We start from the raw sequence: 23,097 nt of genomic DNA, 5'->3' as shown, positions 1-23,097 counted from the left end.
CATACAAGTTGGCGTACATTTCGAAATCACTGCATTCTTTTTTTTTTTTAATTTGCATTTTCCAGACCGTCCCACTGTTTTCTGATTTGGGGTTGTAGATGAGTTATAGATGCAAAGAAGTAATAAGCGTGAGTGTTTATCTGCTAGAAGCACAGTTATAAAAATATTTTTTTTTATTTGGGGAACCAAAATTTGTGGATGGTATTTATTTCTAAATTATGAAACAAAAATACTTTGGTGTGTGTGTGTGTGTGTGTGTGTGTGTGTGTGTGTGTGTGTGTGTGTGTGTGTGTGTTTATCCAGCATGCAGACACGAGTATATTTTTATTCCCAAACAATCTGGTGTGTTTGCCACATTGCGGCCATGGGAATGGCAGTGGTTGGGAGGCTGAACATTTTTGTGGTCATCTTTCACTTTTTCAGACACGACTACTGACCATAGATGAGGGTGGGAGGAGAGGACACATTTACAGTCATTTATTCTCTCTCGTTCTCTCTCTGCTGTCACCCTGTCTCTGTGGATTAGATGACTGTGATGTGTGTGTGTGTGCGTGTGTGTGTTTGAAGAAAAAAGGGAAGCAGACTGAGCGAGAGATGCAGTGACTTTTTTTTTTTCCCCCAAGCGGGTCAGACAAAAATAACGAGGCCTGTGAGCCCGAGGCACGTTGAACAACGCAGCTAAAATAACTACAGGAAATGATGTAGCCGCAGTTCAGTCATGAGGAACAAGAGATAACTGTCTCACCTCGCTGCTGCAGGTTATCAACAGTACACATGCACATACTCAAAGGCTGTGGCTTTCAGAAGTGTTATTTGACCTCTGGAGCTCTTTTTGCTAATTGGCGTAACCATAGTGACCAACAATTTTCACGTTTTTCACACCAAACGCGCCCATGATGCTCCAGTGCAATGATTTCTTCATTGCGAGTTCTTTAGTTTCCCTGCACTGCACACTTTGTGTGTAACTCTAATACGACTTGATTTAACTTCTTACCAGCTCCAGATGAAGATGAGATCACATCCTCTGTGACAGGTGAATCAAATCCAACACTCTCTCTGGGTTAAGCAGTTGTGTGAGAGCAGGAAAACACTAAGCCTGTTCTTTATAGAGGGAATAAAGAAGCATAACTAGGAAATGAGGCATCGGATTATGTTTGCTTTTCTTTCCACACAATAGCAGGTGTGTGCATCCGAGGTGATATGATGTGCATCTCAATACTTGATCAATGATGTCATTTTTATTAAAAAAAAAAAATGTTTAAAGCAGCCACTGATTCAATACAGTCAGTGCAACACGATGTGATTTCAGGAACCAGTTCAAACTTGATGATAGCGGTCACGAATGTGACGCCACACCCCCGTTAGTGAAAATGACAGGCGCACAGGCCACGCCTCCTTCACTGTCTCCTGTATTTTACATAATTGATGGGCAAAAAGGCCACACCTCATTCACTACGTTCAGACTGCAACCTGAAACGACCCATATCCGATTTGTTGTGAAATCCGATTTTTTTGTTAGGCCGTTCACATTACCAATTATATGAGACTTGTATGCGATCTCCAATATGAACGGAAAACGACCCAAAAGTGTCCCACATGGGCAAATTGACACGTAATAAGCACATCTACGTAATACGTAAACAAAAAAAAAGCGCACTCTTCATGTTTAATGATTTCTTTTTTTGTTGTTTGTTTGTTTAATTATCTGGTTAGTGTTAAAGTGTGAGGTCTCGTGTGTGTTTTTGTTTCTGAACTGAAATGAAAACGTGTAGCCTGGTAACGAGGGTTGACTCCTAAATGTCTCTCTAATTTCTATATAAGTGCACTACATGTTACTAGGAAGTAATGGATTTTTAAACTCTATATAGTGCACTCGAGCTTCAGTAGGCAGTCATTTGGGATACGGCCGCTGTATTACCAAACTCTTAATTCAGGCTTAATAATTTGCACATATTTATTTCGTCATATTAATAAACTTTTTCTACATTTTTATAAATATTTATTTAGATTGTTTATAGCCAGCTGAATTCTGCAACTTCTCTCAGCGCTGGCTCAAGGTGCAGAAACACCAGTGCAGTTTGCGATGGAGATGAGGCGAGACCTGGCGATGTGGTTTTTGTGGCGGCGACGGAACTCATACAATAATCTGATTAATGTGGGCAGCAGACTAATGAGACCGAAGGTGTCAAATTACTGGAAATTTCCAGAACAATCTTATAATCTTGTAATACAGGATGGTTTAAGTTATAAATCAGTTATAGAAACTGTTTTATTTAATCAGGCTAACAGATCAACATTCAGGTCCCTACCAAATCCACCATTAGCTTGATCAATTCTATAAAAGTCTATTTAAATTCTGAAAACTGTATAAATGTTGTTGTTTTCCACCAAAGAGGCGGGATTAGCCAACGCAGAATAGTGACGTTTGTCTCTTGTTGATGACGTGTAGGTCGCATGAATGCGACCTGTCCGGTCAGACTGCAGTCGCATGTGAAAATATCGGATATGCATCGGATTTAGGACCACATATCCAAGCGGCCTGGGTCGCATATGAAAAAATTGGATCTGTGTCGTTCAGATTGTCAATAACAAATCGGATACAGGTCGCATATGGGCAAAAAAATCGGATATGGGTTGTTTCAGGGTGCAGTCTGAACGTAGTCATTGTCTGACAGGCAGAGAATTCACATCTCACAGAGGCCACGCCCTATTTTACTGTGGCTAACAAGTACAGAGACCACGCCTTCTTCACTGTAACTGATGAACACAGAGACCACGCCTTCTTCACTGTAAATAACAAGCACAAAGACCCTTCCTCCTACATCAAGCCTGACAGACACAGACTCCACATGTCACAGAGGCCACGCCTCCTTTACAGTGACCGACAAGAGCCGAGCTTACGTTTTCTACACTGGAACTAACGGGTACAGTGGCAACACCTCCTTTATGGTGACTGACCAAACCTACACCTTTCTCACTGTGACTGATGTAGAGAAGCCACACCTCTTTTAGTGAGACTGACAAGCACAGAGGCCACACCTCCTTCACTCTAACTGGCAGACACAGAAGGCACATCCCACAACGGCCATGCCTGCTTTATTGCAAATGACAAGCGCAGAGGCCACGCCTCCTTCTCTGTGAGGGACAGACGCAGAGGCCACGCCTCCTTTAGTGAGTCTGACATTCATGGTAGCTGACAAGCACCCAGGCCCCGCCTCTTTCCCTGGAATGATGTTTTATAATGGTGATGGTGTTTGTAGCCATGTAGTAAGAGGTTCTGTCTCCTTGATCTGATTGGTTCCTCAGGTGGAGCAGTCCAAAGTGCTGATTAAGGAGGGGGGAGTGCAGCTCACACTCACCATAGTGGACACACCCGGGTTTGGTGATGCTGTGGATAACAGCAACTGGTGAGTCTCCACAGCTTTCCCAAGACTGTGGACTTATGGGATGTGTCTCTAAAAACAAGTCACATGGTGTGCTGTGAAAATGTTACTAGGCCTTTTTATGTCCTAATTTCTGCCATGTCCTCTGTGCAGTACTTGTTTGCTTATTTCTTCTTCTCTCTCTCTTCTTTCTTTCTCCATCAGTTGGCAGCCGGTGATCAACTACATCGACAGTAAATGTGAGGACTTCCTGAATGCCGAATCACGCGTCAACCGGAGACAAATGCCAGATAACCGAGTGCACTGCTGCTTGTACTTCATCGCCCCCTCTGGTCATGGGTGGGTAATGCAGTCACAAAACATGAACCTTTGTTACCGTCCTGCAGGACAGAGGAAGCAGCAGAGCATCAATCTGGAACCCTTTTGTTTTGTATTTGAAACAAGTAGAAGTGAAGTAACATGGTTTTGCTGATGGGATGGACAGGGGAAGAAATAGTAATGTGAGATGGACTAAAAGTGTGTGTGTGTGTGAGAGACAGAGATGCAGCTGCTTTGCACCATGACCTAAAAGGATTAGCTAATGGTCTCCTCACTGAGCGTGCTCTGTCGAAGATGAGATGTGATCACATTCCATAGAACGCCTCATCTTTGTCGTCTTCTGTCTTTGTTTCTAGCCTTGTCTTTTTATTGATTCTCTTGTTTGTCTCTTCCAGATTCTCACTTTAATTAAAGTGTTATAGGTTTGACCTGAAGCTTTGAGGGCTTTATATATAACAACATACTAGTCACGGTGTATCAGTCCGTGTTATTATAACAAATATTTGGCAACCACACGTGTTGTCTTTTCCTGTAGTGCTCCTCCACTTTAATCTCATCTCATTATCTCTAGCCGCTTTATCCTGTTCTACAGGGTCGCAGGCAAGCTGGAGCCTATCCCAGCTGACTACGGGCGAAAGGCGGGGTACACCCTGGACAAGTCGCCAGGTCATCACAGGGCTGACACATAGACACAGACAACCATTCACACTCACATTCACACCTACGGTCAATTTAGAGTCACCAGTTAACCTAACCTGCATGTCTTTGGACTGTGGGGGAAACCGGAGCACCCGGAGGAAACCCACGCGGACACGGGGAGAACATGCAAACTCCGCACAGAAAGGCCCTCGCCGGCCATGGGGCTCGAACCCGGACCTTCTTGCTGTGAGGCGACAGCGCTAACCACTACACCACCGTGCCGCCCCTCCACTTTAATGTAGAATTAAATTTATTTTTCATTCTGAACAGAAACAGTTTTTCTTGCTCTCTGGTCCATTTGTAAAAGCGCAAACACGCATGTAAACAGTATCACAAAAACACGTATAGCACAGGCTCCAATGTTGACATTGTTGGTTTGCAACAGGAAGTGTGTATATATACACACACACACGCGCGCGCGCACACACACCATTTTTACTTAAATAATTTATCATGCTTTTGTTTTGATTTTGTTCACACTCAGTGAAACATTTTGTTAGTTTTCATTTTCTTTTCCTGCAACTTTTCCACCTGAGATTTTTACAGTACTGTGCAAAAGTCTTTGACCCTCTATTTTTTTTTCATACAAACTTTATTATGGATTTCTATTTTATGACATTTGTCAGTACAAAACATTTTAGGTTTCCAAATGGTCATTTTCCAGCACAAAATTAAATGTTTGTATCTGAGCAGAATATTCCATAAGAGAGCACTTTTCAGATTAAAAAAAGAAAACATAATGAAGGCTGCTGGGTTTTGGTGCAAAATGAAGACGTGAGTGTGACAGTCAGGGTGTCCAGAAGAACTGTGGCTGGTTCTGTAAGATGCTCAGGAAAACCTACAGCTCATTTCCACATAAAACTCCACTCAAAGTTGAATGGTGGTGTAGTGGTTAGTGCTGTCGCCTCACAGCAAGAAGGTTCTGGGTTCGAGCCCAGCGGCTGACGAGGGCCTTTCTGTGCGGAGTTTGCATGTTCTCCCTGTGTCCATGTGGGTTTCCTCCGGGTGCTCTGGTTTCCCCCACAGTCCAAAGACATGTGGTTAGGTTAATATGGGACGGCCTTGGGCTGAGGTGCCCTTGAGCGAGGCACCGAACTCCCAACTGCTCCCCTGGCGCTGTTAGCATGGCTGCTCACTACTCTGGGTATGTGTTTGTGCTCATTGCTCACGTGTGTGTGCATGTGTGTGTTCACTGCTTCGGATGGGTTAAATGCAGAGAGGAAATTTCGCAAGTTTGTGATGAATAAAGTTGTGCCTTCTTTCTTTCACTGTACCTGAGACTACTAATATATATATATATAATATATATTTTTTTTTTTTAAGCAAAGGGTCATCTGACACCAAATATTGACTTTGCTTCATTTATTATGGCTTACTGATTACCGTTTATAGTATTTTTATGCCTCCGCCACCTTAAGGTGCAGGAGGCGTTATGTTTTCGGGTTGTCCATCCCGAAACCTTGTGAACACGATATCTCAAAGGCTAATGAAAGGAATTTCACCAAACTTTCACCATTTGTGCGCTTTGGGACAACGATGAACTGATTGGATTTTGAGATCAAAAGGTCGAAGGTTAAGGTCACTGTGAGGTCAAATGTCCATCCCCAAACCTTGTGAACACCATATCTCAAAGACTAATGAAAGGAATTTCACCAAACTTTCACCATTTGTGCATTTGGAGACAAAGATGAACTGATTAGATTTTGAGATCAAAAGGGCAAAGGTAAAGATCACTGTGAGGTCAAATGTCTGTTCAAAACCCTTGTGAACACAACATCTCAAAGGCTACTAAAAGGAATTTCACCACACTTTCAGCATTTGTGCACCTGGGGACAAAGACGAAATGATAAGAATATGAAGGCCAAAGGTCAAGGTTACTTTGAGGTCACAACTTAATAAGGTGTGTAGTCTACCAGGCGGAGGCATCCCCACCGATGCCGTTGGCGTCTAGTTTTTTTTTTTTTAATGTTGAAACCTTTCATTTCGTTATTTTTAAGCCATTTTTGGTCTACAGAATTTCTTTACATGTGCCTAAGACTTTTGCACAGGACTGTATATTAAAAGAAAAGTGTACAGATACTTTATTGAACGCAGGGGTTGGAGCCTTTGTGTCTGTCAGTCAGTGAAAAGCAAAATCCTCAAATTTAGCACCTCTTTCTGATTTTGTTATACATTCGGCGAGAGGTGGGGTTAACCCTGGGCACATCATCAATCTATCACAGGGCTAACACAGAAACAAACAACCATTCACACTCACATGGGCAATTTGGAGTAGCCAGTTGACCTAATGCACTCGTCTTTGGGCTTTGGGAGAAAACCAGAGGACCCGGAGGAAACCCACACATGCATGAGGAGAACAAAAAAAAAAACTCTATACGGAACAGCCCGGTGCCTGCTTGCTGGCACGGTGGCGAAGTGTTAACCACTTTGCCATCGTCCTGCTCGCACACATTTCATGGTAAATGAAAAAGGTCAGACAAGGTGTGTAGAGTATGGGGAGCCATTTAGGTCAAAGGCACAGTGGATGTTGTACAAATCCCCTCTCTCTCTCTGCTATTTAAACATCATTTTTAAACACTATGGAAGAGCTAATAACTCTCAGCCGCATCGCCATCATGAATCTATTTAGCACATTCCACAGAAAAAAACACTTTTCCAAACAGCTGTACAGTTTTCCCATAAAGGCTAGTTTTGCTGTGACCCCATGCACCACAGATACTTCCATGTCCTATAAACTCTCTGATGCTTGACATTCTCGAAATGAATAAACTGGCCCTCAGTTGCTCTCTGTCTCACACACTCGCACACATATATATACACACACACAGTCCATGCAGAAGAACAGGGTCTTTGTCTGTAGCGAGGAAAAAACACAGCGATGTGAGCCAGGCGTTTAACTCTTCAACTGTGGTGTGACTGCGTCTAGAAAAAAGGCTAAAGAAAGTGTGTGTGTGTGTACACATCACCGTTCATGTTTATAATATATTGGACTGAATCTATACCTAATACACAGAGAATTGTATTTTAATACCAAACTGATAGCTCGTAAAACTTACCTTTATCTGTTAAAATGTAGCTTAAAGCCACTGGATATCGAGTTCATGAAGCGTCTACATGACAAAGTCAACGTCATACCGCTCATCGCGAAGGCCGACACGCTTACACCGGAGGAGTGCCAGCAATTCAAGAAACAGGTGTGTGTCTGTGCATATGGTGCATTCCTTACTGACTAAGCTGTCTCCGTGTTTTATCATCTAAACATTTCTGTTTCTCCTCTCTTCTAGATCATGAAGGAGATTCAAGAGCACAAAATTAAGATTTACGAGTTTCCAGACACAGAGGAAGACGAGGACAGTAAACTCATCCGCAAGATCAAGGTAGAGATCACTCCATATACACTGATGTCAGAGTATTAGACATATAAAATGCATTAAATATTATATAAAATATTTGCACATTTCTGGCTGTTGAGCCAGAAATTAGGCTGATACATATGTTATTTACTAGCTGGGAGGTCCGTATGGTGAAATACCGTGACCGAGGTCTTGAAAGTACTGAGCGAGGCCCTCTGGGCCGAGATCAGTATTCAAGGCCGAGGTCACGGTATTTCACCATACGGACCGACCTTAAGCTGGTAAATAATATATTTATTTTTTTCTTTACCAAATTCTAACAGAAAACGAGACTGCCTGAAAGGCAAAGCCGAGCCAAGCTGCCATTTTGAATCCTCATTCACGGCTGTAATGTAAATGGCTTCCTCCTTGGTATACAAGTGCACTTCCATGGCAGGAAAAAAAAACTACATTTTGCCGCCTATGTAGTCCCCTATTTATACAAAATTGAGTCATTCAGGATTCAGCAATGTTTTTGCTCAGCGTTAGCAAGTTACAGGTTTTTAGCTTTCTCCTGAAATGTTTTCTTTTGTTTCGTCTTCATCAGGGTAGTAAAACTCGCTTTCGCTGTGAACACTGTTATCGCTATCCATGCTGTAAAATTAATGCTATTCTCCTGAGAAATGCTGGCAAAAATTTATAAGATTTTTGATAAAAATCTTATAAATAAATCTTGTAAGAAAGATAAATGTTGACAAAAATTGCTACTATGTTTGTTGTTGTTGTTGTGAACAAGTGAGTCGCCAGAGGTCCGTAACTGGGGTCCATACCATAGGATAAGGACCCGCTCGCCAGTCAATCAGAGCACAGGATTTGATGGAAACCGGACTGCAAAAAAAACCCCACATTTATTACAACCCCAATTCCAAGAAAGTTGGGATGCTGTGTAAACTGTAAATAAAAACAGAATGCGATAATTTGCGAATCATGGAAACTCAATAGTTCATTGAAAATAGTACAAAGACAACAAATGTTGAAACTGAGAAATTGTATTGTTTTGAAAAATATATGCTCATTTTGAATTTGATGTCAGCAACACGTTTCAAAAAAGCTGGGACAGGGGCATGTTTACCACTGTGTTGCATCACCTCTACTTTTAACAACACACTGTAAACATTTGGGAACTGAGGAGACCAATTGCTGTAGCTTTGAAAGAGAAGTGTTGTCCCATTCTTGCCTGGTATACAATTTCAGTTGCTCAACAGTTCGGGGCCTCCTTTGTCATATTTTGCACTTCATACTGCACCAAATGTTTTAAATGGAAGACAGGTCTAGACTACAGGCAGACCAGTTTAGCACCCGGACTCTTTTCCTACGAAGCCATGCAGTTTTAACATTGTCAGGAAGCGGTTTGTCTTGCTGAAAGAAGGAAGGCCTTCACTGAAAAAGATTTTTGTCTGGATGGCAGCATATTGCTCTGAAACTTGTAAATATCATTCAGCGTTAATGATGCCTTCCCAGATGTACAACCTACCCATGTCATGTGCACTAATGCTCCCTCATACCATCACAGATGCTGGCTTTTGAACTGTGCACTGATAGCAAGCCGGTTGGTCCCTCTCCTCTTTAGCCTGGAGGACGTGGTGTCCATGATTTTTAGAAAGAATTTCTACTTTTGATTCGTCAGACCTCGGGGCAATTTTCCACTTCGCCTCAGTCCATCGTAAAAGAGCTTGGGCCCAGAGAAGGTGGCGGTGTTTCTGGATATTGTTTATATCTGGTTTTAACTTGCATTTGTGGATGCAGTAATGAACTGTTTTCACAGATGATGGTTTTCTGAAGTGTTCCTGAGCCCAAACAGTGATTTCCACTACAGATATGTGTCTGCTTTTACTGCAGTGTCTCCTGAGGGCCTGAAGATCACAGGCATCCGTCAGTTTTCAGCCTTGTCTCTTGCATACAGAGATTTCTCCAGATTCTCTGAATCTTTTAATGATATTATGGACCATAGATGATGTGATCCCCAAATTCTTTGTCATTTTACATTGAGGAACATTATTCTGAAATTGTTGCACTGTTTTCCCATGCAGTCTTTCACAGAGCGGTGAACCCCGCCCCATCTTTACTTCTGAGAGACTCCACCTCTCTGGGATGCTCTTTTTATACCCAGTCATGTTACTGACCTGTTGCCAATTAACCAATTTTTTTTTTCAGCATTACACAACTTTTTTCAGTCTTTTGTTGCCCCTGTCCCAACTTTTCTGAAACATGTTGTTGACATCAAATTCAAAATGAGCATATATTTTCCAAAAAACAATAACATTTCTCAGTTTCAACATTTGATATGTTGTTTTTGTATTATTTTCAATGAAATCTAGGGTTTCCATTATTTGCAAGTCTTCACATTCTGTTTTTGTTTTATACGGTGTCCCAACATTTTTGGAATTGGGGTTGTACGTCGGTCTTCACATCAGATACATTTGATTCCATTCTCACCTGCACCACTTGTAATCCAGTCACCCAGGACGTGTGTAAATCCCAGGTGTGAACGGAACCTTGGTCTTTTTTTTGGACTTTTCACGGAGTACTTTGGAGTCGCTGTTTGTTTCCTGTGCTCTATGAGTTACTTTAAGCATACAGTAGCTCAGAGGTTCAGCCAACAAAACAAAGGGGATGTACATCTAAAACATAACGTTACATAATACTTAATTTATTCCATGAAATTGAGTCGTACATGAGCTGATGGACGACGAGGCACGTAGCACCGAGTTCTCTATAATCCATGTACGACGAGATTGAGTGGAATAACTGTTTTGTTCTATCCACATTCGCTGGATTTTGAGAAACGGAGCATTTTTATTTTTTGCAAATTCGATAAATATAAACTTTACACAAAATGTCTGACAAAATCATTTCCGCTTAGGATATCAACAAACTGGTGAAATGACAGGAGCAATTTGAGAAAAATGCGATGATCATGATAATTCTTGACAAAGATACGTTCTTACCATCAAATATTTTATTCCATATTTTGCTGCCTTTTGTATTTTTGTCGGTTTTGTTTTTGAGTAGAGTTTTTATTTCATCCTCGGTTGGTTCAGCAACATGCTCCGCCATTTTGTTTTTCTCTACTCACGGTATATGAGCTGATAGCCTAGTAGTAGAGCAGCCAGTCAGAGCGTGCGATTGCTCATATCCAGTGAATGTGGATAGAATTATATATCTATAATGTATAATGAGAACCATTTAGACGTTTGTTCTTGAGGTTATTCACCATTCAGTCTGATAGCTGTAGAAGATGCATTTGTTTTATTTTGTCATGATTGATTCCTCCAACAGCTTGTAGAAGCAATCGATACTTGTAGAACAGATGATGATGTGTTTGTTGATCTTTGTTGGCACTGAAGGAGCGGATGCCTCTGGCTGTTGTGGGTAGCAACGTAGTGGTGGAAGTGAACGGCAGGAAGGTCCGAGGGCGTCAGTACCCCTGGGGTGTGGCAGAAGGTACGTCCCACCCCATCGTGACTTATATGAATGGTATCAGGACTGCACCACTTTTACAGAATGGAGCACGAGTGTATGCACAATTATCCAAGTATGTGATCTCCATTCCTCTTCAATCAGAGTCCCAAGAGAGGGACTCTTGGAAGGGAGGGACAGGTGCATGCTGGGTATTGTTCTTGTTCAGTTATATCAAAGGAACAGTCCCTGTTGCATCAACCCCTGTTGCATCACACACACCACAAAATACTTTGGTGTCATGTTGATTGTTGTGGTTTATCTCTCTCCCCCCCCCCCCCCCCCCCCCCCCCACATATTTGCTTTCTTTCTCTACAAATTTCCTATTTTACCAAATATTTTTGTTGGGTTTTTTTTATGTTTGAATCGTACTTAAGTGTAGTGGTGAGTGTTTCTTTTTTTCCCCTTTCTTCCTTTCCTTGATCGTTCACGTCTCGTTCTTTCTTTTTTTCTCTTTTTTTCTTTCTGTCTGTTCTTTTCCATGACTGACAGAGGGCATTTTTGGTAAACATCATTTCTCATGTTTATGCTACCTCCCCTCGCCTACGTCCCCTAAGCCCTCCCTGCCTTCTCGTTCACCCTTTTATGTTGCTCTGACTGTCCTCATGGTTTAAGGTCGTGCTCTACCAAGCATCCTGGAGAAACCTATAAACACTGGCTGGTAGAAACAGAGCAACATCATTCTCTAACTCATGTTTATAGGTTCCTAATTATTTCCCATGTACTCAAAGAAAACCTGTATTCCAGAAGTGCATGCATCCCATCATTTGGTTCCAACCCTCAATTTTTTTTGGCTCATAAGGATCCATTTAAAGGTGGGGTCACAATATGCAGTAACACTTAGTTATGTTTAACAGGATGGGTGATGTGAGGAAAATATTTTACTCTTAATATGTTAATAATATATAGTGTATGTAACACATTAATTAGGTGTGCTAAGAAAAAAAAAAAAGTCCAGGTATGGTGGTCCGTGGTTCTTAAGTGGTTCATGTCACTGTCTGTGTGGCATTCTCCCTATGTCCATGTCGGGTTCCTCAGGGTTCTTCGGTTTCCGTCCACAGTCCAAAACATTGACTCAGCTGCGCTAAATTTCCTCCTGGGTGTCAATGTTTGTGTCCATGATGTCCTGGCGTCCCATCCAAGGGTACTTGCATCCAGGTCTTCCACTGCGAACCATAACCAGGATAAAACGTAAATTCAGCTACTTGTTTCTGAAGAAATGTTAATGATATAAAAATACTGATGTGCTGTCATAATCTCCCAAAGCACAGAGAGCCGTAACTGATCCCAGGCTTAATTATAGCATCATATCAGAACAACCATGCAGGAATTTAAAGAGACGGGATTTTTTTTCCATACATGATTAAGCAGCAGAAACTCAGTGGTAAAGGTTCTGTGTTAGTGGCTGGAAAAATGAGCTCAAATCCCCGGAATGCCAGAGATCCACAGTTAAGCCGTTTAGTCCTCGACTTCTCAGCTACAGTATAAGCCTTGATTTTATTCTGCCTCATCTGAACATGAGAGTGTAAAGGCGTCAGTCAAACGAATCGAAATAAAATGTATGTGTTATTGGTGTAATACACTTTTTATTGATTCTCTTAAATATATAATGTCCCTTGCTTATTGCTGCTACTTGTATCTTGCAGCAACTGTCTGATTCGGCTTAGCCATAATTGTGCTATTTGTCAGTTTTATTTAAATGGTAGCCTACTTCGTAAATCCACAAAACCAAATATGCTGGTTAGGGAAATACCGTTCTCGATATTGCATCTATACTGAGAAGGCCCTAATATGTATTAAAATTATTGCATTTTTATATATTTTTTTAAAATAGGGTTTAAAATACAACTGTGCCCACCAATTTCAAAGTGCTGTCATGCTGCTCAACTCACATCAATGTTCATAAAAGCAGAACTAGATGAAAACCAGATCCAACAAAATTGGGTCCACCGAGTTACACTTGCGTCTGTGCAAAAATAGGCCTCTGTGGCTTACAGTTTAATCCTTATGACTTATGTTGCAAAATAGATTTTTAGTTCCACTTGTCGATTATTTTTTCCCCTCTGACCCCAACAGAACTGATGGTTTAAAAAGCATTTGTTTTCCCTGTGACCCCTCTTAGTAGAAATACAAATCCCATAATCCCTCTTGGCTCTTTGACCCCTCCTCCATCAGTCAGCCTGGGTCTCTCCCCTCCCCCTCCCCCCCTCTGCTTGTCATCACCACGCCATGTAACCCCGCCTCCCACCCGTCATTCTTAGACTTAGTAGTCAATCAGGGTCGCAGGTTTTGCTGCAGGACAGACTTTGAGCTCCAAAACCCTGCCCCCTCCAGATGCTCGGACACAGGTAGGTGGTTGTGGTGGATGATTGACACCTGGGGCGTCGGTTCCTCTTCATGGGTAAGACATTGCTTGTTCCACATAGACGCTGGAGCATATTAAATAAGATTATCATTATAAAGTGTTAAGAAGCTGTACAGTATGTACCTGTAATGGGGTTTTCATCATGGAAATAATGAAAAATTAGTTCGGGGAAGAAATATATTTTCGTAATTTCAACTTTAATTTTTTAATGATCCCAAGCAATTGAATGATATCACTATAGACTTTAGCACAGGAGGCTCTGCTATTTCATGCAGTTAGTATATTTTGTGCAGTATGTTTTTCAAACCAGCAAAACTTGATTGCGTTCAAATACCTACATAACTTTTGTGAGCTGTTTTTTTTTTTTTCTTTACTCTCTTCTGCAAGTTAATTAGCTAAGAAATTGAATCTAACGGTGATGATACATGGGGCAACTTTTTGAGCAATGTTGCGGTGCAATTGCACTTCGACACTTTCCCAGTGAGATTGGGCAACGTCATTTCTATCTGAACGATTTTGATCATTTTGGGCAACTTTTTAAGATCATCCAATCAGAGTGCTAGCAGCAAATCACATGACCACCTGAAAGCTTCTGAAATTTTCAACAAAGATGGCGGTGTCTCCGGCAGTGGAGCGAAGAAAAAGAGGGATAACTTGTATCTCTTTGTCAGTAAGTTGTTATGTGTAAACCCAAAGTGTTTAATTTACCTCATCAAATGCTTCGAAAACCAAGACATCTCTTATGTGCTCAGGTTGTAGTTAAGACATCGATTTTTTTTTTCAGTTAAGTGTAAACTGCTGTTAGCTAACCATTGCTCCACAGAGACTGAATGGGATTTAGCTAGCTAGCAGTGGTTTTTGCTACCATAGTTAGCTGAAAGTTATCACTAGCTATGTAGGGACAATGTTAGCTCTCTTGCATCAAGTTAAGTGATGGATAGCTCTTTTTTTTTTTTTTGCACGAGTTGTAATAGAGATTGTCTAACTTATTATCTGATCTAATTCACATACAGAGTATCTATTCAGTTTTGTTCCAGAAGCAATATTTACTTGAGCAAAATAAAGGCTGAAGCCAAGACAAAAGTGACAGTTGCAAATGTGTCTGTCCATCTTTGCGGTGTCTGTCTCCCTGGCAATAGATTTGCTCTTATCTGATTGGTTGTTGTCTGTTGTCCTAATTAATTGCCTTGTGTCTCACCTGGTTGCCCATTACTGGCAACATTGCTCAAAAAGTTGCCCCATATATCATCACCTTCAGACTTTCCCGACCTCCGACTAGGAAAAAACAGCAACAAAGGAAATGTTTCCTCTCATCTTTGAGTTCCTACTCAGAAACTCAGGATGGTCTGTTCAACCCTGAGTTCAGCAAGTGATGTCAAATCAACATGGCTGCTCAGAGCATAAAACGTAAACGAAGTAGATCAATAACACTGTTATAAAGCTAATAACACTGACCATACAGTGGGGCTTGAAAGTTTGTGAACCCTTTCAAATATTCTATATTTCTGCATAAATATGACCTAAAACATCGTCAGATTTTCACACAAGTCCGAAAAGTAGATAAAGAGAACCCAGTTAAACAAATGAGACAAAAATATTATACTTGGTCATTTATTTATTGAGGAAAATGACCCAATATTACATATCTGTGAGTGGCAAAGGTATGTGAACCTTTGCTTTCGGTATCTGGTGTGACCCCCTTGTACAGCAATAACTGCAACTAAACGTTTGCGGTAACTGTTGATCAGTCCTGCACACCGGCTTGGAGGAATTTTAGCCCATTCCTCCGTACAGAACAGCTTCAACTCTGGGATGTTGGTGGGTTTCCTCATAAGAACTGCTCACTTCAGGTCCTTCCACAACATTTCAATTGGATTAAGGTCAGGACTTTGACTTGGCCATTCCAAAACATTATTCTTCTTTAGACATTCTTTGGTAGAACGACTTGTGTGCTTAGGGTCCTTGTCTTGGTCGTTGGGCGGCACGGTGGTGTAGTGGTTAGCACGGTCGCCTCACAGCATGAAAGTTCTGGGTTCGAACCCAGTGGCTGGCGAGGGCCTTTCTGTGTGGAGTTTGTATGTTCTCCCCGTGTCTGCGTGGGTTTCCTCCGGGTGCTCCGGTTTCCCCCACAATCCAAAGACATGCAGTTAGGTTGACGTGGGGCGGCCTTGGGCTGAGGTGCCCTTGAGCAAGGTACTGAACCCCTGACTGCACCCCGGGCGCTCTGGTGTGGCTGCCCACTGCTCTGAGTGAGTGTGTGTGTGTTCACTGCTTCAGATGGGTTAAATGCAGAAGATGAATTTCACTGTGCTTGAAGTGTGCATGTGACGAATAAAGGTTTCTTCTTTTCTTCTTCTTCTTGCTGCATGACCCACCTTCTCTTGAGATTCAGTTCACGGACAGTTGTCCTGACATTTTCCTTTAGAATTCGCTGGTATAATTCAGAATTCATTGTTCCATCAATGATGGCAAGCCGTCCTGGCCCAGATGCAGCAAAACAGGCCCAAACCATGATGCTACCACCACCACGTTTCACAGATGGGATAAGGTTCTTATGCTGGAATGCAGTGTTTTTTCCTTTCTCCAAACATAACGCTTCTCATTTAAACCAAAAAGTTCTATTTTGGTCTCATCCGTCCACAAAACATTTTTCCAATAGCTTGGAAAATAACAATTATAATAATAATTATAATAACAAAATAATAACAAAAATAATAATTTTCCAATAACATTTTTTCCTTCTGGCTTGTCCATGTGATCTTTAGCAAACTGCAGATGAGCAGCAATGTTCTTTTTGGAGAGCAGTGGCTTTCTCCTTGCAACCCTGCCATGCACACCATTGTTGTTCAGTGTTCTCCTGATGGTGGACTCATGAACATGAACATTAGCCAATGTGAGAGAGGCCTTCACTTGCTTAGAAGTTACCCTGGGGTCCTTTGTGACCTCGCCGACTATTACACACCTTGCTCTTGGAGTGATCTTTGTTGGTCGACCACTCCTGGGGAGGGTAACAATGGTCTTGAATTTCCTCCATTTGTACACAATCTGTCTGACTGTGGATTGGTGGAGTCCAAACTCTTTAGAGATGGTTTTGTAACCTTTTCCAGCCTGATGAGCATCAACAACGCTTTTTCTGAGGTCCTCAGAAATCTCCTTTGTTCGTGCCATGATGCACTTCCACACACACACACGTGTTGTGAAGATCAGACTTTGATAGATCCCTGTTCTTTAAATAAAACAGGGTGCCCACTCACACCTGATTGTCATCCCATTGATTGAAAACACCTGACTCTAATTTCACCTTCAAATTAACTGCTAATCCTAGAGGTTCACATACTTTTGCCACTCGCAGATATGTAATATTGGATCATTTTCCTCAATAAATAAATGACCAAGTATAATATTTTTGTCTCATTTGTTTAACTGGGTTCTCTTTATCTACTTTTAGGACTTGTGTGAAAGTCTGATGTTGTTTTAGGTCATATTTATGCAGAAATATAGAAAATTATAAAGGGTTCACAAACTTTCAAGCACCACTATACAGTTGTCTCTTTTGAGGAGGTGAATATACGTGAACACATCAGTTCGTTTGCTAGATTGTTGATAACTACAGATGAACATGGAGACATCTATGGTTCTTTTCCCCCACTTTATTGCTCCCGTGCATGCATGCAAGTTGAAAATTATATAATTCCGAATGAAACTGAATGCAGGATTAGTCCCAGTCCAGAATAAAATCTGAAACTTTCAGTTTGTTTTACATTGCAGCCATTTAGCAGATGCTCTTATCCAGAGCGACATACAACATACCCAGAGCAGCTTGGAGAGCAGTTGGGGGTTAGGTACCATGCTCAAGGGCACTTCAGCTATTCCTACTGGTCCAGGGAATCGAACTGACAAACTTTTAGTCCCAAAGCTGCTTCTCAAACCATTAGGCCATGGCTTTTTCTAGGCGTTCAGCTCGGTTTCATATTGCACTAAGTTAAGCAGACCAGAAACGGCTTATGAGAAGGGAACAAGATTGAAATTCTGTTTGGAAAAGTCTTTTATTCCTCAGTTACTTCCTGCAGTAGGGTCAAATCTAGCTTAAACTGAACATGGGTTGAACTTGGATGTGGAACATGACCTCCCTACCTCTTACAAGCGCGCTCAGACTGGTTCTTTTGTTCCGTACTCGAATGTGACTTGGGTATTAACATCTGCCCAAACAAACCACACCAAGAAGTTAAACTTACTAATTCAAATACTAAAACGTAATTATGTAGGAAAGAAAATAGCTTTAATCACAGTGCTCTTACGGGCCGATACACACTCCTCTTTTGGTTATGTAACTGACTTTATCATTGTGAATTTAACGATGATTAATTCTTTTGATGACATCATCCTGTTGCTCTTCTTTAGAATATTCGATTTTACCTTATTTCATGAAAAGACACCGCCACTGGCATTTTGGTTTTTTAAATGAATGGAAATATGATTCATGGCTCAAACCCACAGCCTCATGAAGGAAACAGTGTCTCCAGTCTTTTCTGGAACTCATAACTGAAATCACCAGGTCTTTCATTTACATGGTTTGCTTTTCCATTAAAGGTGCTAAAGAGCCGTTGGTGTGCGTGTTTGCTCGTATAACCATGTGACCTCATCTTTCTGTGCACAGCTGCTTCAGTGTTTAATCTGTAAACGTCTGGGTTTGTCAGTTTGTTTTACTTGCTAACCACTTCAACAGGACGACTTCTGTCTCCATTTATTTCATGTGCTGTCTGTTGTCAAAGCTAATCATCCTTTTTCACTGTGCAACCTTTGAAAAGCTGAAGTGTCCGTAGTGGAAATGTCGGACATATTTCTGTCTATTAAGCAGTTCAGTTTATAATCTCCCATTTGGTTTGTGTCCCATATCAACACTGGTTCCATTCAGTTTATATCCTAAAAAACTTCCAGCTCCATCTTGTAGAACTCTTACACTCACATTGTCCTTTTTGTCTTAGCAAATTGTGTTCCATGAAAACTGAAAAGTTGTGTGTGTATCTCTCTTTCCAAGCCCATACAATGCACATGATACGAGATAAGCAACGCAATGAATAATCGATCAAATTTATCCAATAATTCAATATGTTACAATATGTTTAGAGCTGTTTTGATGCAATTCAATGTGATCAATTATACAGGTCAAACGTTGCCTTTTTAAAGTACAAGGTATAAAGTTGTGCATTTTAATTCAGTTAGTGATGCTAAGCTAACTCCAGCATGTGTTTCTGTTGCTGTTTTAGTGGAGAACGGCGAGCACTGTGACTTTACTGTCCTACGAAACATGCTCATCAGGTGAGAGACACGCAGAAATAAAGATGCTTCGGGAATTCGACACGGGTCTTCACACATTTTGCATAAGAACTCCACGTTTTAAGATCGGTGTACACAAAAATACACCAAAAGAGCAGTCGTCTTTTTTTCTCCCTCAATAAAGCCAGCAGATGAGCCAATGAGAATACAATTGGCAGTTGCGCTGTTGTCCCCTCCCCTTATTTTATCTCACATTAGTAATATTTTGGCTGGTATTTTAGTCTCGATTCAATTTTATTCCTTGAAAGATGCACTGATACGGCATCCTCATTTCCTGTCACGGTAAATGGACTTTTTTTTTTTTTAGTTAATTAATTTGAAATAAAATCCACGTGTGTTCAACTGTAACATTAAACGTAGCTTATACTTATAAGGAATACACCAAATATTTGGCCGCCAACATTTTTTTTTTGGCCAAAAGTTGTCAAGAAACAATACTTTTGGTTTCATCCAAATCCTGAATAAAAGTAAAAATGTCAGCCATTTGGAACAATTTCACGGTTTCTATGTTGAACATTAGACCATTTATTTTTGTAAAGACTCCTATTAAAAATGTACTGCATGTTCTTTACTGTCTCCTGCAACAACCTGACAAGTAGCTGCAAAATGTACCTGGGTATATGGAATATGCAAGATGTTCAGAAAATTGCATGAACGTACTGAAAGCCCAAACTTTTCTTCCTTCTCAGGACCCACATGCAGGACCTGAAGGACGTAACTAACAACGTGCACTATGAGAACTACCGCAGTAAGAAGCTGGCTGCCGTCACCTGCAATGGAGTAGACGCCAGCAAGAGCAAAGGCCAGCTGACCAAGTATGACATCCAGCACCATGTCTCTGATGCTCATAAAACACAACACATCACAGCACATCGCACACTTCTGGCTCAATATCTGTCTGTAGAGTACAGGATATGTCTGTATATAAGCGATTCTGCAATACAGATTTTAGTGTAATATTGTAATATCTGGCTACCAGATCCATTTCAAACCTTTTCTCTTAAGGAAGATGCTTATTCAGTCATTCATTCATCTTCAGCAGCTGTTTCATCCTGGTCAGTCACTTGTTTTAAATGTTTAAATAGAATTAGTTAGTTCTGTTTGTTAAAAATATCCTGGGTAGGTGTGAACAGTAATAACTGTGGGAGTGGGCGGGATTGGTGAAAATTTCTGCGGGAGTCTTCAGCGTCAGGTGGGATTAGGGAGCATCTTTGGGAGTTGATGGGATAAGTCAAACCTACAGGAGCAAGTGGGATTGGTAAAGAGTGTCTGAGAGCTGGCGGGATAGGTCAAAGTTTCGACAGGGACAGGTGGGATTGATCAAACAGTATGGCAGAATTGGTCAGAATTTCGGCAAGAGCAGGCAGGATTGGTTAAAGGTGGGGTACGAGATTTTGGAGTAACGGTTCCCGCAAGCCATATTTTGAAAAGAAACACGCCCGCCCTCGCCATGCTCCCACCCCCCGCGTCTCCACCCCTATAAACGTGGCTACGCTGTGACTGCAAAATCAGAAAAGTCACTCGTTTTTAACTCACTCTAGTGACCTCATTTTTTACACTACAGACAAAAAAATTACATCAGTGTGTTCAGGAGAGCCTTGTGGCACTCACTGTGAAAGAAATTTTGTGAATATCTCCTTCCGTTTTCGTGTAAATCCCCGTTGTTTGGAGGGAGCGCTCTGAGGGAAAGCTGCCCTTTTTTCTCTGCTCAGCGCACGGGTGGGGGAGGGGCTGCTCGCTCTCTCTCTCACACACACACACACACACACACACACAGAAGGGACGGGCTGCTCGCGGGCTTCAGTCTGATTGACGTGCCAGTATCCAATCATTTTGAGATGGTACCTCAATATGATTGGATGGCGTTTTTCCTTTATTTTACACTGTAGACTGGATTAAAATATTTCGTTTTTGGGTCAAACCTTCTATTGTACTGCTTGCAACATGGGTGTGAGGAGCTTTTCAAGCAATATGGTAAAAAATACTCCTGAAAAAAATCTCATACCCCACCTTTAAGAGTGTCTTCAGGAGCAGGCGGGATTGGTCAAAGTTTCTACAGGAACAGGTGGGAATGATCAAATACTATGGCGGCAGAATCTACATACAGCAGAACTAGTCAAGATTTCGGCAAGAGCAGGCGGGATTGGTTAAGAGTGTCTTCAGGAGCAGGTGGGATTGGTGGTTAACAGTGGATTTGAGAGCGGGCGGGATTGGTCAAATAGTATGGCGGCAGAATCTACATACAGCAGAACTAGTCAAGATTTCGGCAAGAGCAGGCGGGATTGGTTGAGTGTCTTCAGGAGCAGGCGGGATCAGTCAAATTTTCTGCAGGAGCTGGTGGGATTGGTCATAATTCCATGAGCAGTGGCATGGGCTATTAAAAACATTCCCTCACACGCCCCTTGTTCAGTGTTTTAGTTTCTGAGTTAAGATGGAAAATTCAGCTTTATTCAGCAAGTCGGCTCATTTGACTCTTTCGTCAGCTCAGACTCAACTAAACCAGACCATATATATAAATACTTATAAACCCAGAAAGCCATAAGTAAGAATTCCTAGATTAAATTTGTTCTTTTCGTGGCTGTGCTTTTATTAAGAAGATTGATTTCTACTTATTGTATTATCATCTTCAACAAACAGCAGTGCTCCCTGTCTTACTCCATTTTAATCATGTTACAGAGGCAGACTAACAGCATTGTTTACTTCTACACAAAAAAAAGTATATAAATATGAGTCAACTCCTTCATGAACAACACATTGCAGGTATAAATGCAAATGTCTCCGCTAACGATTCCTCGTGGTTGCTAAAGGTGGGCGTACGTGTGTTTCAGGAGCCCATTGGCCCAGATGGAGGAGGAGCGGAGGGAGCATGTAATGAAGATGAAGAAGATGGAGGGTGAAATGGAGCAGGTGTTTGAGATGAAAGTCAAAGAGAAGAAACAGAAACTGAAGGATTCTGAGGCTGAGGTGCGTGCGTGTGTTTGTTTTAGCTGACCATGTTGGCAAACAATATGATTATTTAGATTTATTATGCTGTACTGTCACACAGGTTTATTACCTGTGTAAATAAGACAGTGTAAATACTGTAAGAATGTGCCCTTGTGATTCAGGGTGTTGGTGTCATTTGAAAACAAGTTAGATCTCGGGTAGCCGAAGAAATGTAAAATTGAGCTAACAAACAATTGCAACAATAATGATTATTGTTAAATTGTGATTTCCTTTCCATAACAAAGCTGTTTTAATATTCTATGGTTTGTGATATGAACACAAACGATGTCTCTAGCAGTATTACTGGCAATATGATGGTAAAATACCAATATTGTGATAATTTAGCATGATAAAATTCCATGACGTACTTTTCTGAGTTGTATCTCAGGATACGTATTGTGTATCGGTCAAATATTTTTCAAGTATCATGAGTCGTCATCATTACTGAAATGCATCTGAACACTCATATTTTTTATTAATCATAATCTTTAAAGGGGGTGGCACGGTGGTGTAGTGGTTAGCGCTGTCGCCTCACAGCAAGAAGGTCCGGGTTCGAGCCCCGTGGCCGACGAGGGCCTTTCTGTGCGGAGTTTGCATGTTCTCCCCGTGTCCGCGTGGGTTTCCTCCGGGTGCTCCGGTTTCCCCCACAGTCCAAAGACATGCAGGTTAGGTTAACTGGTGACTCTAAATTGACCGCGAGTGTGAATGGTTGTCTGTGTCTATGAGTCGGCCCTGTGATGACCTGGCGACTTGTCCAGGGTGTACCCCGCCTTTCGCCCGTAGTCAGCTGGGATAGGCTCCAGCTTGCCTGCGACCCTGTAGTACAGGATAAAGCAGCTAGAGATAATGAGATGAGATGAGATAATCTTTAAAGGAATTTTAAATGTAGATGTGTGTATTTGGTGGATACTTGTATGTATCACAACTGTGTGTGTAGCTGGAGAGGAGACATGAGCAGATGAAGAGGAACCTGGAGGTGCAGTATAAGGAGCTGGAGGAGAAGAGGAGGCAGTTTGAGGAGGAGAAGGCCAACTGGGAAGCACAGCAACGTATGCTGGAGCAGCAGAAACTCGATGCCTCCAAGTATACCCACACACACCTTGTGTTTGTTCTTAAAACACTCATCATTATTGATTCCTGCTAACGTTTGCTAAATTTT

At 41.6% G+C, this 23,097-nt stretch overlaps 1 protein-coding gene across 2 annotated transcripts in view; it reads left to right on the top strand.

Annotated features, from left to right (window-relative positions):
• The window catches only part of LOC132890983 (septin-7-like), a 125,716-nt gene that overhangs the window by 102,447 nt on the left and 172 nt on the right, over window positions 1-23,097 (top strand). For both annotated transcript variants that reach the window (XM_060928400.1, XM_060928399.1), the window contains exons 4-12: window positions 3,307-3,407; window positions 3,588-3,722; window positions 7,477-7,594; window positions 7,685-7,777; window positions 11,140-11,236; window positions 18,884-18,935; window positions 19,643-19,768; window positions 21,782-21,917; window positions 22,876-23,021. In XM_060928400.1, the coding sequence (XP_060784383.1) occupies window positions 3,307-3,407; window positions 3,588-3,722; window positions 7,477-7,594; window positions 7,685-7,777; window positions 11,140-11,236; window positions 18,884-18,935; window positions 19,643-19,768; window positions 21,782-21,917; window positions 22,876-23,021 (1,004 nt within the window). The remainder of the gene's footprint in view (window positions 1-3,306; window positions 3,408-3,587; window positions 3,723-7,476; window positions 7,595-7,684; window positions 7,778-11,139; window positions 11,237-18,883; window positions 18,936-19,642; window positions 19,769-21,781; window positions 21,918-22,875; window positions 23,022-23,097) is intronic.

This window comes from Neoarius graeffei, chromosome 8 (assembly GCF_027579695.1).
Source record: "Neoarius graeffei isolate fNeoGra1 chromosome 8, fNeoGra1.pri, whole genome shotgun sequence".
Classification (NCBI taxonomy): Eukaryota; Metazoa; Chordata; class Actinopteri; order Siluriformes; family Ariidae; genus Neoarius; species Neoarius graeffei.
This window is presented reverse-complemented; position numbering and strand designations above follow the sequence as displayed.